Here is a 17,229-nt window from a genome sequence, read left to right as displayed (position 1 = left end):
GCTAGCTGCTGATCCCGCACAGAAGCCGGGAATGCTTCAGTCATTGCACTCCCTACATGCTCTAGTTGCTCCCAAAGCCTTGCCTCACCACATTTCCCCATCCTGGGAGCAGCCTGGCATGCTCCAACCCCCGCAGGTACCTCAGACCCCTGTAAAACATGCTTCAAATAAAGGCTGCGATGCTACAAACCGACCAGGTAAACAAACCGTGAGGTTAATTAATTCCAGCCCAGTTGATTCTGGGCTACAGAATGAGGCACTAAAGTAGAGGGAAGGAAGGAAGGTGAGGTCTTCTTCCTGCCCAGGAGCTCCTGTGAAGCTCCTGTGAAGGCGCACAGGCAGCGCTGACAGAGAGCAGAGGGGGAATGAAACACCAGCCTGATGCTTCTGGACTTTATTTCCACCTGGCTGGAGCAATCACCACAGCATTCCTGCACTTTTCCCACAGCTTGCCGTGCAGGATGTGGCTGGAATAGGTTTTAGCCCAGCAGAAGGCTCCACATAATGTCTTACACATTTGCAAAAGTAGAAGAATGCTCTCTGTGTCTCTGCTGCCTCTTCAGCTGGGCAGAAACAGGGAGAAAACCCTCGACTCATGATAAAAAGTGCCTATTTATGCTATAGCGAGGGAATTCAGCCCTGCCCTGAGGAAGGGGAGAAGGCATTATGGCCTTCACATCCCTTGTGTGTGCTGCACGCTGCCAGAATCCTTGGGTTTATTTTCTTTTTAGCACAGGTAGCCTCCCCTTTCAGCTGGAGTTGAGCTGAGGGAGCGCTTGCATCAGTCCACCCATGCCGGCTGCAGCTGGATGGGAGCACAGCTCCTGGATTTTTATGGAAGCTTTTGCCTGGATTGAAGCAAAAGCCAAGCTGCTCTGACCCCTGGGTTAGTTGGCTGTAGTGCCAGCGTGGCACTCCGGGTGTTTTCTGTCTTGAGACCGCGGTCAGAGCTGCTTATCCCAGGATCTGCCCTCTCCCAGCAGCCGTGAGCCGTCACCCCCCATCATTTTCTGAACATTTGCGATTCTGTTCTGTGCGTGGTGGTTCATAATCCAAAGATTGAGGAAATTCGGTCCTAGTGCACTTTCCTAGTGGGATCTGAGCGATGGCACAGTGCTCGCAGCTGAGGCGAAGGGATACAGGCCCCAGAGTGGAGGTTGTTCCCAAACTCCTCCCTGTCTCTGCCCTTCACCCACAGCAAGCAGGAGCCAGGACACGAGCGCAGCCTGACAAGTAGGACTGAAAACTAGGTACCTATTTTGCACTTTTGATACTGGGAGGGGGGGAATTAACTTATTTGGCAAACTTGTCTTTTTTATTTTTGGGGTTTTTTGTTTGGTTTGGTTTTTGTTTTGTTTTGTTTTTGTATTTGTGAACAGGCACTGATGTCATTTTGTTTTAAGACGATTACGCAACCAAAATAAACTATTTTAATGTGTGACGAGGTGGCTCTGTGTCTCCATGCACAAACTAACCTCGCCTCCATGTCCTCTCAGAAATATCAGGAGCATTAAACTGCTTCTGCCATAGGAAACTCCTGGTTATTCCATCAGCAGGAAATCTAGTCAGGTATGTCCCTACTCTCAGCAGGAGGCCCAGGCCCCCTTCATGCCCTCCTTTCTTCTGCATTCATTGTCCTGCTGCCACATTCTAATGGGACAAACCTTTTATCAGTGACAGTTTTTCCAGGAGCCCTGTGAGCCGGGTGAGTCATTCCAGAGGCAAAATGGCATTAGCTATCCCTTTCCCAGACCAACTCCAAAGCTCCAGACCCCAGTTAAATGGGGTGTCTAGCCTGTTCCTTGCACTTGCTCAGCTTAGAAGTACCTTCTCTAGTGGTAAATGGCATTTATTTCGTGCTGCAAAGCCCATGCTGGCTGCAGCCAGCTGAAGGGAAGGGTACATGGAAAGCCTGGCTGAGGACACAGAGTAGCACCGCCCCAGGGCAGGTGGGAACTGCCCTCACAGCATCTTCACTCCTGGGAGAACACACAGCATCTCAAACAGTAGGTTTGCCCCCAGGAGGGCCGTGTTGCCTAAAAGACAAGACAAAATAAAAGAAAAAAATCTGTGTATATCCAAAGGCTTTCACCCACAGCCGCCTGTGCCAGGCACTTGTCTTGCCCTCAGGCATCTTCAGACTCACCAGAGGCGTCGTACATTGGTGCAACTTCCACAAGGTCACACCCCACTATGTTCAGGCCTCTGCAGCCACGAATAATCTCCAAAGCCTAAGGAAAAATGGATTTGGGATCAAGAAACGCATCTGACCTAGCAGACCCATCAGGGCTCTGCTTTCCCCATACTCCAATAAGGAAACCCAACCTCTACAGAACAAACCATATCAGTTCCACATTTCCCTTCCTCATCACCACAAGGGAACACTTCCTGGCCTCCCTAAACTTCCACGTTGCTGTGCAGGTGAAACGACCTCCTTCAAAGGGAGCAAACCCTTCCCTTCCCCTGGGAAGGACAGCGGTGTCCCCCTCACCTGTGCCGGTGTGAGCCCAGCTATCTCCGGGGTGCCGGTGCCCGGGGCGTACGCGGGGTCCAGCCCATCGATATCGAAGCTGATGTACATTGGCTTGTCCCCCATCTGTGCCCTCACCTCCCTCATCAGTGGCTCCAGGGACTTCATCCAGCACTCCTCAGCCGGGACCACCCGGAAACCCTGCGGGAACACAGAGACACAGGCACCTGCTTAGGGAAAGGGGGGAGATGAGCAGCATCCCCGGCCCTGCTGGGGAATATCTACAGGAACAACCCTCATTCCAAGGCAAAGCTACAGAAGTGTACCTGGAAACACCTTCCACTCCCCACACACACTTTTTTACTCTCCGCTCAGCTGACACTCAGTGAGCCAGGAGTGCTTGTCCAGCAGGACAAGCCACTGGCATGGAACAAGAGGCAGAAAATGCATTAATTTCCCTGCTGAAGCCAAGTAAATATGACTGACGTGGTATTTATGGCAGGGAGAGCACCCAGCGCTCGGCTGCGGATCACTTTACCTGTTCCCGGCAGTACTTGTTGGGATCGGGGTCATAGGAGGAGCCTCGGATGCCGATCTGGACCACGCGGCCGCAGTCCAGCAGCCCTTCCTCCACACAGCGCCGGAACGTGCTCCCGTGGTAGATCTTCTCCCCCAGAGCCGTGTCTCCGGTGTCGGTGTGAGCATCCACGTGCACCAGTCCCACGGGACCGTGCCTGCTCCAGACAGGGTGGCCGTGTTAGTCCTGTCCTGTGCATGGTGGCCCTGCCAACAGCAGGGACAGCGAACCAGGAGCCTTCCTGAGGCTTTCCCAGGTCCTTCATCTCGGGATTAAATACGTACTTTGCTGCCAGGGCCTGCAGGATTGGGTATGTTATGGTGTGATCTCCACCTGCAAGAGGACACAGGGAAGGGGAACACACCACTACAAGAGCAGCTCAGCGCTCATTACTTTTGTTCCCATGTCATTTTTTCCCTCTTTGAATTTATCCTGCACTTATTTATGTAGGGCTTCATTGCCAAAGGAAAATAACACTCCCAGGTGCAGGTTGCTTCCTTTGTCCTCTTTTGGGTCCTCTCTTCTCCTGGCCGTCCTTCTAGGGAGGATCAGATCTGCAGGACTGCCAGCAGGGACAGCCTGTGGAGCAGGACCCTTGATTGGGCTTATAAATAGACATTTGATCAGCTTCTGAGGACACTGTAACTGGTGACTTGCCCCTCGTTACTCCACACACTCACTTCCTTCAGCGATGCCAAGCTGTAACAGCTGCAAACTTGAACGTGCACCCAAATCAGGCCTTGTGCAAAGCCTGGTGCTTGCTCAGCTGAAAGGACACAAGGGACAAAACCTCCTCTTGCTTTGGGTCCTGCTCAACAGGACACCAAAAACACGTCACTGGTTGTATTTACAGACTGACCCATCCTCCTCATTTCTGACCCAAAGCAAGAGGCATCACAGAACATCCTGTTCAGCAGAGAGCCTGTGAATTTACCCACAGTACAGCACAACAGCCCGTGCAGGGGACAGATTCATCGCTCGCCTTCTGCCAAGTCTGGATTGAATGATGGGAGGAGAAGGAGAGGGAGTTTGACGGAGCCAGGACACGGTGGCAGGACAGGGAGAAACAGGCTCCTTACCCAAGGTGAGGGGCACGCAGCCGGAGGCCACGATCCCCTGGTAGGACTCCCGGATGAGGCGGCAGCTGTCGGGCAGGTTGTAGAGGTTCACGTTCACGTCCCCGATGTCGGCCACCCGCAGGGAGTCGAACGGTGCCGCCCCGGTGCTGCCGTTGCACCTCCTCACCATCGCGGACTCGGCGCGGATCTGACGCGGGCCGAACCTGGGCGATGGCGTGGCTGGGAAACGCCGCCAGGCTTCGTTCCCAGCACTCCTCTCCCCACGGGAAGGTGATGGCCAGAGGGAAGCACCAGCTTCCCTGGCTGGCCCTTACCTGGCTCCTGGCCGGTTGGACGTGCCCGTGTCCAGCGGAACGCCGACAAACGCCGCGTCCAGCCCCTCTGCCGACGCCTGCAGGGGAAGCCTCATCATGGAGCAGACCCCCACGGGCCGGGCCACGAGCAGGGCACTGGGGGGCACGTTGAACCGTGAGCTCCAGCGGGTGGGGGCTCTGCTCCCTGGAACCAGGGGCCGGAGGAACGCTGCAAACGCACTGAGTGACGAGCTGGAGGTGGCCAGAGGGGCCGGGGGCCGCAGGCTGTGGTGTGAGGTGGTCACCAGAGTGGTCACCAGAGTGGTCAGAGCTGGCTTGGGAGCGCAGAGCCCAGCTCCCTGGGGCAGCAGCTGGCTGCAGGCAGCCCAGAGCAGGGGCCTCATCCTGACCCACTCTCCCACCCTCTGGCCCACAGGGAACGCAGCGAGGGGTGCTGTGGAGCCCGTTCCCAACTCGGGCAGAGCACCAGCCGCCTCTGCCAAGCCTCTCTCTAGGGATCAAAGTGCAGCCGAACACTCCACTGCCCGGGGAAGGGCAGAAATCCAGCCCAGCCTCCACGTTCACCCTCCCAGCCACCCTCTTTCCCAATGGCATAGTCCTGGCAAACACTGGGAACAAACACGGCAGTGAGGGGCAAGAGCCCGGGCAGGGCTTAGCGGGACAGGGCAGGAAGGACGTGCTGGGAGCTGTCCCAGTTTGCTCCCCTCAGGCATTTGCAGGCAGACAGCACGGCAGCATTTGCTGCACTAACAGCTTGTACTTTTAACCTGCACTTCACAAAAGCACCCAGAATGCTGAAGAATCATAAAAACGTCTCGTTAGCGGGAGGCAGAAGGGAAAGAAAACAAAAGGAAAGTCTGGCCTCAGCAGAACCATGGGAGGACAAAATGCAAGCACAGGGGAAGCATTAACAGGGATTTAAGGACCAGAGGGACAAGCTGCACGACAAGCATTTTAGGCCATTTTTGAGGACAGAATTAAAATGGTTTCCAGGGGAAGCAAGTTTCCAACGAGTGGAGTTCTTCAGCACAGATAAAACCTTCGTTGGGCAAGTACAAACACACTTGACATTGAATAGCCCCAGCCCCTAATTCTGCTCCCTACTTGAATAGAGACTGGACCTGGAAGAGAGAGGGAAAGGCACACATGAATGATGTTCATGGCAGAAAGAGGGCTCAGAGTAGAGATCCACCACACAGCAGCAGCATTTACTCCTCAAAAGGCTCCAGAGAATGTCCAGGGCATGGGACTCACTGCCAGACTCAGGCACACACAAAGCAAAGGCAGCAGAAACACACTGCAAGAACTCAGCAAGAAACAGCAGCACACACTTTGGTTGAGTCAGATCAATGTTACAAAGGTCTTTTTTTGCAACTTTTCCCCTTAAGAGCTCATTTTCCCCGATTCCCCAGGCTCTGTGCTCTTTGCTGCACCAGAACAACGTGCAGAACCCTGAGAGCAGGTTATCCTGTGATGATTAGGGGTATCAGCCACTGTCATCTACCTGGAAACTGCAGGAGCAGCCAGTGACGTACCATGCAGGAGAGTACGAAACATCCCCAAGGCAAGGTCTGTTCCTCCTCCTCGGGGAATTCCACTTGGAATAAAACACCATGTTCCACAGTGAGGACTGGAAAGAGCTGAATTCGCATTTAAGACAGCCCGGAACCAACATTCCACAGCCCAAATTGGATTGAGAGAACCCACACAGCCACAGAGCTTCATCTTCCATTTATTGTGCAACAAACATAAATAACTTTCTCCCCAAGTTCCTCTAAACACAATTATAGCCACGAAATCGAATGATGTTTCACAAACATGGCTGTTGTTATTTAAAGATTGATGTCTCCCATCCTCCCCACCAAAGGATATTATTTCATTGAAGGAAACACAGGCAGGCAAAAGAGCAGAGCATCACACTAAGCTCTTTAAGCAGAGGCTGCTGCCCAGCCTCACTTTGTTTGGAGCATTATCCCTAACTGGAGTCTGACTCAGCCTTGGACCCTGGGGCAGCCTCCACCACAGAGCTACAACAGTTAAGAGCAAAGATAAGCGGGATTTGAGGACGATGTGCTTCCACTATCCTGCGTACAACTGCGAGGTTTTTAGTGCTGCTGATGCTCACGTTACCAGGCAGCACCTCACCAGGAAGTTCTCAGGCTGTCATTTCACAGCTCAGAGGAATATGAGTTTCAGACCACCCTGGTTACCCCAAGAACAGATGGCAGGTCCCTTTGTCAGCTTGGATTTCTGTGTGTTGTTTAAATTGTGATGTTTCCATGTAAAATGCAGCCAGACACTGCCTCCGCCCAGCTACCCCTCTGAAAGGAACCTGCTTCACTCAACACACAACTTACAAACCAACCACGTACCTCTGGACACCTGCAAGGTCCACACACCCTACCCTCCAGAGGGTAAGGAAGCAAGGGCATCTCCTCCAGCAGGGGCAGAAATTAGCAGGGGCGTGGTTAACTCTTGCTAGAGAGAAACTCAAGCTCCTAAACACAGGCCCGCAGCTTGTTCCCTAAAGCACTACAGGACTCCAGACAGACAGAAAGGACGGGTTCCTATGTGCCTTTAGAAAGTGCCATTTATGTGGGATGCTCGTGTTCCAGGTGGTTCCTTCACCCAGAGTGGCTTCTCCAGGCCAGCAACAGGAATATCGCTGCCCAGAGGTCTTCAAACTCAAGGTTTGCCAAGAAGCACATCTTCATTTTGGTTTCTACCTGGCTCTTCTCCGCCAGCCTGTTGGTGAGCAGGGTGGCTGCAGACTGGCAGAGCAGCCAGGCGATCATCTGGTCGGGTTTCAGGGTCCTGGACGCTACAACACTGTCACCCCAGAGGCTCAGGTGCAGCACGTTCGCAGCAACTCTCGCAGACAACCTCTGCAAGAGGAAGGGGAGGGGAGATTAGCTGATCCTGCTGCACTCAGCCACATCACCAGCACAGTGACCCCTGGGCCTCCCCTGAGGCACCACCCTGTGAATTGGAAAGCCCTTTGAGACTATTACTGTACATATATAATGTTGTGTGCAACCCTCCAATGTGAGGTCCAGTCCTGACAACAAACATCTCCTGAAATCCCTGGAATGATTCAGCACCACTCAGCAAAGTTTTTTTTTTTTTGGCTTTGATCCTTATGCTGTCCTTTGATCCTGCAGTGAGATCTGGATTAACTCCTGCACCCGCAGCCCTCCACAGCAAAACGATCCACCAGGGATACTCCCAAAGAGGATATCTTGAGGGCAACAGCTTCTTACCTTGTTGGGATCCCTCTGAAGCAGCATCTTTATCACCTGCTTCACCTCGAGGGGCACGTGGTCGGGCAGGCTCGGCAGCTGGTCCTCCTGGTAACTTCTGCTTTCCAGAGTCGAGTGCCCGTGGCCATAGAAAGGATTGGCCAGGCCCAGGATTTCGTAGGCGATCGCTCCAACAGCCCAAGCATCGGCTTTACTGTAGTTGATCACCGTGCCGGGACCAGGTGACGCTGTGATCACCTGCCACGGAGAGGGGGCTACTCAAATAAACAGCTCGAGTGCGGCCTCTGTGCTGGAATTCGATTTTTAATGCTCAAATCAGCATTTTCCCCATAATAAACTTAAGAGATTGGAACCAAAGGTGGGTTGCATCTGAATCTGTGGTGTAAATATTCCCTATTGCCATGCTCTAAACCTCTGGCACTGCTCAGCCCAGTGGGATGCTGGGAGGAGTTTGGACATTGCACCGAGGCTTTAGCCATTGCCCCTGACCAGCATTCCCAGAGTCCCAAGGGCTGTCTCCTGCTGGAACTATGGAGACAGGAGACCTGCAGATGAACAACCAACACCACAGCAAGGTGCTCCAGGTTCAGCAGACAGTTAAGGGTGTCCTGGCTTTTATCAGGCTTATCATCAGAGAAATAAAAAGGAACTGTAAATAATTTCACAACTGCTTTGAACTTCAGCCAAAAGCCACTGTTGCAACACAAGGACTGCTGCATAAATCCTTAACAGTTATATGGAAATGGGCCTGGATAAAGACTAAAGAGTAAATATGAAGGGGGGAAAGGCTGATTCTGCCTCTTAACATCAACTGATTAGGTTTCACCTGTTAGAGCTCAAGGTGGCTATTCAACACAGCTCAGCACAGACGTTCACCAAGCCTAACTCAAGGTAGGACACAAACCTTCTGTGCCACCAAAACTTCTCGCCTCGACAGCAGGACAAGCAGAAAACCAGCACCACAAAGCACTACTGCAGAGGGATTTACCTCAGGTGCCATGAGGCAGCCATTGCCACCCCGATCCACATAGGAGCTGGTGAAGGGCAGCCTCAGGCCGATGTTTTCATCTGCCAAACAGCAGCCAAAGTCGGTGATGACCAGCCAGGGGCAGCCAGCTGTGAACAACACAGGGTTGCCAGAGTTAGGGTTCAGTTTGGGAGAACCTGGCTGCACCAAACACCACATCACACCAACACCCAGCTTGGTGTCCTCTGCAAACTGACTGAGGGGGCATCTGGTCCCCTCATCAGGATTGTGGGTAAAGATATTCAGTAGAGAAACCTGGTCTAGTGGGAGGTGTCCCTGCCCATGGCAGGGGGTTGGAATGAGAAGAGTTTTGAGGTCCCTTCCAACCCAGGCCATTCCACAATTTTATGATTCTACATCCTGAGCCCTGGGGAACAGAGAATCCTCTGTATCATCTGCCTCTTGGGCCTGTCTCCAGGAAGGCAGGTGGATTCCAGTGGTCTCTCTGTCTCTCTCCCTGATACTCTTCAACCAAATTCTTCCACTCCTAATTACACAGACCTGCCTGCCTGCTATGGCTTCCTGCCCATTTGAATCTCAATCACACTGAAAAAGAGCTCAGGTAATTAAAATCTCTGCTAGAGGCCGACAGGAGAACATGCTGAAACAGGATGAAAACGCTGCATTGGTTCCCTTCCCTCCCAGCCCATGTTTCACCAGCCCAGGGTGCAGCACTATTAACCTGGCCACGGGGTGGGATTTTAAGAGGCTCCCTGTGCTCTTCGGCTTGGGAGAGATGACAGAGCCAAGAGCCTGAAGCAAAGGCTCCTGCAGCATCCCAAATGTGTTCCCAGATGCTCTGGTCAATGCTGGCTGTGCTCATGCAATCCATCACCTCAGCAATACACTATGTCCATGTTAATGATCCAAAACCTCAGGCACAGACAGGATCAATGAATGACTTACTGCAGTGACAGCAAACACTAAGCTAAAAACTAAAACTGAGATTATTCAAAAGGTTTGATGCTTCTTTCCCCAAACACGCAGCTGGGTGGGACCTCCCCGAATACCTACGTGACCAAATCACTTCTGTGAATTTACTGGCATTTATCCTCAGGGATCTACGTACCAGAATCAAATTCAACCAGGATGTTGTCAGACTTGAGGTCTCTGTGTGCTATTCCCTGTCGAACAAGATGGTCCACGCCTTCCAAGAGCTGTAGAATCATCACTGTGGAGAGGCGGACATCCGGAGTGTTCTCCCGCAGATACTGGCGCAGCGTGCAGGGGTAACTAGGCAGAACAAGGAAAAAGTGGGAATTAGCATCCTGGAGGCTTATCACTGGCGGTTCAACCTCAGCGTTGGCTCATCTCATTACTGATTCTACTCCATCTCTAGCAGCGTGCTCAGACCAGAGGTGAAGTTCAGGCCTAGAAGGGCAGACAAATGGGGACAAACTCCACATTTCTCATTTTAATTTGGGGTAATTATTAAAAAGAACGGTTTGTCTTCATTGTGCAAGCACAGTTAGAACCTCAAGGACTTGGAACAGGTCCTGGGAGGCATTTCCAAGAGCATACTCTGCTCTTTGGCAGCAGCCCAGGCGCAAGCTTTGCAGGGACAGAGTACCCAAGTCACGTTAACCAGCTTCTCTCCACCTACTTCTTCATCACCAAGAAGAGCGTGCGGCTGTGGCCGATCCCTCTGGGGTTCAGGCTCAATGGAAGGACGTCAGGATACTCAGCAAAGGCTCCGGGCAGCAAAGGGACAGAGGATGTGAACGCTCGGATCACCTGGATTATATTTGGATGAGGTTGAAGCGTCTTCCTCCCAAGGACAGGTTTTCTGTGCAGAGGAGAGATACCACAGATCACATCAATCCCTCCGTCGGTTCAGATGGATCACAGACACATTGCTATTATTGCTGGAATTACTTTTCATTATTATGGCCCATCCTCCACACCAAAGGGCTCCCCAGCAGTGAGCAAACACATTTGTTCTACACTGGAAGCCTCATCAGAGGGAGATTAAAGCTGCACAGGGTGGATTACAGGACTGCACGTTAAGCAAACAGTCAGACACTCACATCCTGGAATCCATTCACTGAGGAAGAACATGGGCAGCAGTTTCATGGCCCATTTCCCAACCAGCATCTCAGCCCGGCGTTTCCCAGGTGGACGCAGATCACCCGCAGCCCGTGCGGATCCACCGCAGCAACAGGCATCTCCCAGCAGCTTCTCCAGAGCTCAGCATCCACCCCGGTGCTTCCCAGAGCAAACTGAGCCAACCAAGGCCTCACAGGGCCTCTGCTGTAACTGGATTTCCCTACTCACAATGGCCAAACAGGAAATAAGGTGCTTCACCTGCACTACAAACAAAGCTTTGATAAAAACCCTCACACATGACATGCTGCTTTTCATTTTACTCAAGCCCCACTGACCTTTCCGTGCTGCTAACAAAGGCAGAGCCACACACAGGCTGCTTCTCCATTCAAAAAGAGCTACAGCAGCTCTAGAGAATGACACCCAAATGCAACTACTTTGTTAGAAATATAATAAAGGTCAACTTCACACTGGGAGTATCAATTTAGACCCTCTATTTTATGGCACAGGCAGGAAGCTCTCACTGCCCTGAAAAGCAGGTTACCTATCTGTCGGCAACACAGGTCTCTCATCCCCTGAATGTCAAATATCCCTTTGGCTGCTCTATTGCATTCCCAGCCAGCCACGTAGGGCACAGCACTCATTATTCATTTGTATTGGCAGCCAGGATGGATTTGAAATTTAAATCAGACAATCTGGGCTGTGGACTCCATTGTTTCAAATGGAACAAAAGGATGCATTTCGGAACAAAAAGATAGCTAACTTGAGGTAATTTAAAAGTTTCCATGCGATTTTCCACCTTCATGCTGTTTGCTCACTTCCTACTCAGGTGAAAGAGTGGGAACTGAGTAATTTCCATTTTCCTTCTCACCAGTTTTCCTGCACTAAAACAGTTTCAACCTCCCTGTCCAGCACCCATTTTACACCAATTTTAAGCCAGTTCTCAAACCTCACAGTCAAATTGTATTACAGTGAAATCATTTGATGTTTAAAACACTCAAACTGTTACTGATTGCAGGGGTGCAATTAAAAAGCATCACAATGCAAACTAACATGGTGTTTGAGCAGTGGCTCCTCCAGCCTTTACCTCAGCAAATGCCAACACATTTCACACACAGGGAAGCTAAGACACAGCCACAGCCACCCACCGGACCCTGGCAGGACCCTAAATGCTCCCAAATTATTGGCACACCCTTCCAATTCCCTCTGGAGTTTAGCAATGAGAGTTTAGCAATGCAATTCCCTGCATGCCAACAAATTTAACAATCCCCAGGTTTATCTGCCTTCAGAAGCTGTTCTAGAAAGCTCTGCCCACCTTCTTAGCAGTGCAGATTGGTGCAGAATTAATCAAGGGATGAAATTAGCACCTCGCCATCTCCCTAGCGTCCGTACCTGCGGCCAGAGACAGCTCCGTATTCCCCAGATAATGCAACACCTGTGGCTGGGACGAGCTCTCGGCCCATGGCATCGAGGATGGCTTCACTCGAGGAACCAGCCTGCAGCAACAATCACACCCCACGTTGGTTTCAGCTCCAAAATCACCCAGCCCCAACACAAGCTGAAAGCAGATAACCCTGCTGCTGGCACTGTGTCTGGAGCCGGATCGACTGAGACTAGATTCCAGGACTTCCCTCCCTTGAAAATCAAAGAAGGCAACTTAGAGAGTTCACCAAGGGAGGTGGCAAGGCCTTTATTTGCAGAAAGAAATCTATTTGTCACTTCAAATGCATCCTTGACCATCAGCAATCCAAGCTACACCTTAACACCCACTTTCAACTTCCACACCCAAGTGGAAGAGCCTGCAGCTAAATGCCAGGGTACTTCTGGAGCCCAAGGGATTCCAGATGTTGGCATTTTGGAAGAGTCTCTTGAAATATTCACTTGTCACATCAATGGGGAAAGTCACATGGATTTTTTTAAACATGGAAGAGCCACACTGAGGGACTGGATCACCAGTCACCCAGGCTGGGAAACACAGGAGCAGATCTTGGACAGTCACCTCACGGCAAGGGGACCCAGCAGGCAGGTTACTGCCCACCCTGAGACCACTGACTCTTCAGGAAGAAAAGTACCTCTGTCCTGACACTGACAGGACACCAATTCCTAAACCACTGGCACCAGTGGCTTTCCCATTCCTAGACCTTTCCATCAGAGCCAGCCTCAGAAACCTTTTCTTCCCAAAACATCACCTCCATACCCAACAGCTCCAGCAGCAGCAGCAGCAGCTCTCAGTGCCGATTCCAGAGGATGATGAATGCTAATTACCTTGCTCTGGGACTCTTCACTAACACTCGACGTCTCCAGTGTCACCTACCAACAGCTTTGTTGTGACACACTCATCCTGCACTCCATAATTAGCACTTTCAACACTTCAGTACTAAACATTCCAGCCAGAATTCCCCAGCGGGGATTCAGTGCCGACTCCTTACCGAAATGTTCCACATCATTTTGATAGCTAAGGGAAAAGCCCCTTTCGGTTGGCGTTCCACTACAGGCTCCTCTTCAGCCCCCTGGGAGGCTGAGCCACGGTCCTGCTGCACGGCTGGGAGACGGCTGCTCTCCGCACGATCCCGAGGATTGGGACAGAAGGGAATGGCTGCTTCGTACACGGCGGCACTGCAGCCCTTCCCGATGGGCTGGCCGATGAGATATTCCTCCAGCTTGAAGCCCTGCCAGCGGAATGAGCTCAAGGGATCTTTCTGCGGCTTGTTCTTCCCAACAAAGACGGTCTGAAAGGAATACAAACAGGAAAACCCACTCACTTATCCCAAACTTCCCAGCAAAGGAGAACTTGGTGCTTCAGTGGTATTACACGTCCCGGTGGGTTGGTCCAACCTGAAAGTCACGATCAGACTCTAACCATTGGGCTCAAATCACTGGAACCACAGGGAAGATAAGTGGCAGGCCAATATATTTTTGTCTGATACAATCTACCCCTAAGTCAGTCTTTCGTAAAGGTGCCCTTTTTGAGGGAAGAAGAACCAGGAGGGGGAGTAATTTGCTAATCTAGAATATAAATATATTTTGCCCAGAGAAGCTGTGGCTGCCCCATCCCTGAAGTGTCCAAGGCCAGGTTGGACAGGGCTTGGAGCAACCTGGGATAGTGGAAGGTGTCCCTGCACACGGCTGGGGGTGGAAGGAAATGGGCCCTAAAGTCCCTTCCAGCCCAAACCATTCCATAATTCTGTGGTTGTGTAAAGAAAAGTTTAACTGAACACTTCTAAAAACAGATGCATTATTACACTTTTCTCCCCCTCCATGAATAAATCAGGTTAGCAGCATTTAAAAGAAAACCCAGTTAAAAGCAGCAACAGGAAAAACAAAATTTCCTGCCTTTTTGTGGCAGTCGACTGTGAGGGCTGGTTAGTTTGAGGAAGAGTGACTCCATGATGGGAGGGAGCTGGGGGAGGAAATCAAAAGATGTGGGAAAACAACACATAGAAGGCTGTTCTGGAGTTTCATCACAGTTCATGATCCTACAGGTCTGGCGGTGCCCCAGCTGTCACCTGGACTGATATAAACCAGCGGGCCTTCTCTGCGAACTGCAGCCCCAAAGCACCAGTGACCACCCTAGGGATGTGTCATGGGACAACGGGACACAGACCCACAGACAGCAAATGGAACTACCCGGCGAGGGCAGAGGAGAGAAAGCATCCTGAGAAACTTCAGGGAATGTGTCTGCTGGTCAGTGGAGCAGGTGACAGCTGGCTCTGAGCACCAAAGGTCTATTTTTACCCAGGAAATATGTTCAGCACCATCCGTCCCATGTGCCCTGCCAGCACGGCCTGGCCCAGCACCACAGGGTCCCCATCTGTCTCAGGCAGAGGGGATGGACCTGGGGATCAACGTCAGTGTCCTGGGACATGAGACCCCCATCACCAGGGCCCCAGCCCCCTCCCTCTGTAGGGGGACAGAGAGTGAGGATCCCCTAGTACCTGCTTTAGGGTGATGAGGGGCTGCCAAGTGAGAAGCCTCCCCAGGATCCTATTTTTGGGGAGGAAGAGGTGTCTGTGGGGCCACTCCCAGAAGAGCCCACTTTTGGGGATGTGCTCATTGTGTTCATTGCAGCACCCCCCCACCTTCCTTAGGGAGAGATGGAGAGGTGTCTGGGGGGCTCCCCACAGTGTGCCCTTCACAGGGGTTGTCAGGGGGCCTCCCCACAGTAGTGATCCCCATCCCCTTCATGAGGGGTGTCTGAGGGACTCCATAAACAAGGCTCTCCCCTCCCCTTCACCAAGGGTGGTTGGGGGGCTCCCCACAGCAGCGACCCTCCCCCTTCCCTTAAGAGGGGGCATCTGAGGGGCTCCCCACAGCAAGAATCCCCCTTCCCCTTTATGGATGATGTCTAATGGGTTCTCCAGAGCAATAACCCCCCCACTACCCTTAATGAGGGGTGTCTGAGGGACTCCCCAAAGCAAGGACCCCCCTTCCCTTCATGGGGGGCGTGTCTAAGTAGCTCCCCACGGCACTGACTCTCTGTGACCTTCATGGGGAGTGGGGGTCAAGGGACGCCTCACATCAAGGACCCCCCTCCCTTTCACGAAGGGTGTCTGGAGGGCTACGCAGAGCAACGACCCCCTGTGCCCTTCTTGGGGGGTGACTGAGGGTCTCCGCCCCAGCAATGCCCCCCCCGCCCCCCGTCACAGAGGGCGCCCCAGGCGCTGCCCAAAGGGATCCCCGGGCCCGCGGGTCCCGCGGCCCGCTTCCCACCTGGATGTGGCGACACGCCGCCTCGGCCCGGCGCTGCTCCTCCAGGCGCGGCTCCACCAAGCCCAGCGCCATGGCCAGCGCCAGGCAGACGCCGCCGCGGCCCCGCCGCGCAACGGCCGCCAGCCCGCCCGCCGGGCCGCGCAGGAAGAGGCGGCGGGCGGCCGGCAGCCAGGCCAGCCAGGGCCGCCATGGCGCGGGCGGCGCGGCGGGCGCGGGGCCGGGGCCGGGCGCGGGGCCGGGGCCGGGGCCGGGCCGGGGGGCGGCGCGGGGCGCGCAGGGCGGGCGGCACCGCGGGAAGAGCCGCAGGGCCCGCGCCAGCAGCAGCCGCAGCGCCATGGCCGCCGCCTCAGGGAGAGGGGCGGGGCCGAAGGCGGGGCCGAGGGGAGAGGCCACGCCCCGAAATGGCCCCTGGGGCGGTGAGGCCGCGCCCCCGGGAACGGGAACGGGAGGGACGGAGAGGGGCACGGAGAGGGGGAATGGGGCACGGAGAGAGGGAATGGGGCACGGAGAGGGGGAATGGGGCACGGAGAGGGGGAATGGGGCACGGGGAGAGGGAATGGGGCACGGAGAGAGGGAATGGGGGCACGGGGAGAGAGAATGGGGCACGGAGAGAGGGAATGGGGCACGGAGAGAGGGAATGGGGCACGGGGAGAGGGCATGTGGCACGAGGAGGGAATGGGGCACGGAGAGAGGGAATGGGGCACGGGGAGGGGGAGGGGGAGTGGGGCACGGAGAGAGGGAATGGGGCAACGGGGAGAGGGAATGGGGCACGGGGAGAGGGAATGGGGCACGGGGAGAGGGAATGGGGCACGGGGAGAGGGAATGGGGCACGGGGAGAGGGAATGGGGCACGGCGAGAGGGAATGGGGCACGGGGAGAGAGAATGGGGCACGGGGAGAGGGAATGGGGCACGGGGAGAGGGAATGGGGCACGGGGAGAGGGAATGGGCACGGGGAGAGGGAATGGGGCACGGCGAGAGGGCATGTGGCACGAGGAGGGAATGGGGCACGGGGAGGGAATGGGGCACGGAGAGGGGGAATGGGGCACGGGGAGAGGGAATGGGCACGGGGAGAGGGCATGTGGCACGGAGAGAGGGAATGGGGCACGAGGAGGGAATGGAGCACGGGGAGGGAATGGGGCACGGAGAGGGGGAATGGGGCACGGGGAGAGGGAATGGGGCACGGAGCTGGGCACGGAGTGAAGTGTGGAAATGGGCCTGGAATGGGGCATGGAGATGGGCAGGGAGCACGACATGGAGCAGGCATGGAGTGGGGCACTGAATAGGGCATGGAACGGGACATGGAGTGAGGCATGGAATGGGACGTGGAGGGGCATGGAATAGGATATGTAGCAAGGCATGAAGCAGGATATGAAAAGGGACATGGAGTGCAGTATCGAGCAGGGCATGGAGTGGGTCATGGAGCAGAACACAGAACAGGGCACAGGGCAGGGTGCAGCCAAGGTAAAGCCTTGTGCAATGCAGAGCACGGAGGACACAGCTGGGAGCGCCTTGGCATGGAGCACAGCACTGCCCTGGGAACAGCCAGGGCACAGCCCAGTGTGTGGAATCATCAAATCACAGAATTACAGACTGGTTTGGGCTGGAGGGGACCTCAAAACCCATCTTGTTCCACCCCCTGCCATGGACAGGGACACCTTCCACTAGCCCAGGGTGCTCCAAGCCCCGTCCAACGTGGCCTTGGGCACTGCCAGGGATCCAGGGGCAGCCACAGCTGCTCTGGGAACCTGT

At 54.1% G+C, this 17,229-nt stretch overlaps 2 protein-coding genes across 2 annotated transcripts; both read right to left on the bottom strand.

Annotated features, from left to right (window-relative positions):
- Positions 1-1,824: 1,824 nt before the first annotated feature.
- Positions 1,825-6,059, bottom strand: AGMAT (agmatinase). The gene is made up of 7 exons (XM_039563884.1): positions 4,441-6,059; positions 4,127-4,329; positions 3,332-3,380; positions 3,009-3,204; positions 2,492-2,671; positions 2,147-2,231; positions 1,825-2,036 (listed from the first exon to the last, which is right to left on the bottom strand). The coding sequence occupies exons 1-7, from the start codon at positions 4,821-4,823 to the stop codon at positions 1,963-1,965; spliced, it is 1,170 nt and encodes a 389-aa protein (XP_039419818.1). The 5' UTR covers positions 4,824-6,059; the 3' UTR covers positions 1,825-1,962.
- Positions 6,060-6,156: 97 nt separating this feature from the next.
- PINK1 (PTEN induced kinase 1) lies at positions 6,157-15,831 on the bottom strand. Its single transcript, XM_039563882.1, has 8 exons — positions 15,481-15,831; positions 13,200-13,499; positions 12,163-12,266; positions 10,331-10,513; positions 9,797-9,960; positions 8,689-8,816; positions 7,701-7,937; positions 6,157-7,325 (listed from the first exon to the last, which is right to left on the bottom strand). Exons 1-8 carry the CDS (start codon positions 15,814-15,816, stop codon positions 7,065-7,067), a joined length of 1,713 nt encoding a protein of 570 aa, XP_039419816.1. The 5' UTR covers positions 15,817-15,831; the 3' UTR covers positions 6,157-7,064.
- Between the last annotated feature and the right edge of the window lie 1,398 nt (positions 15,832-17,229).

The sequence above is a fragment of the Corvus cornix genome, chromosome 21, assembly GCF_000738735.6.
Source record: "Corvus cornix cornix isolate S_Up_H32 chromosome 21, ASM73873v5, whole genome shotgun sequence".
Lineage (NCBI taxonomy): Eukaryota > Metazoa > Chordata > Aves > Passeriformes > Corvidae > Corvus > Corvus cornix.
Note: the sequence above shows the minus strand (reverse complement) of the source record. Positions and strands in the feature narration are given on the sequence as shown.

Coding starts and splice junctions, on each gene's coding strand:
- AGMAT (XM_039563884.1), bottom strand. CDS start 4,823: ATGAGGCCCCTGCTCTGGGCTGCCTGCAGCCAGCTGCTGCCCCAGGGA. Junction 3,381..4,126: donor CTGCGTGCCCCTCACCTTGG/GTAAGGAGCCTG, acceptor GTCCTCTTGCAG/GTGGAGATCACACCATAACA. Junction 2,037..2,146: donor ACCAATGTACGACGCCTCTG/GTGAGTCTGAAG, acceptor CTTGTCTTTTAG/GCAACACGGCCCTCCTGGGG.
- PINK1 (XM_039563882.1), bottom strand. CDS start 15,816: ATGGCGCTGCGGCTGCTGCTGGCGCGGGCCCTGCGGCTCTTCCCGCGG. Junction 13,500..15,480: donor CGGCGTGTCGCCACATCCAG/GTGGGAAGCGGG, acceptor TATTCCTTTCAG/ACCGTCTTTGTTGGGAAGAA. Junction 10,514..12,162: donor GGAGCTGTCTCTGGCCGCAG/GTACGGACGCTA, acceptor TCCTCTGCACAG/AAAACCTGTCCTTGGGAGGA.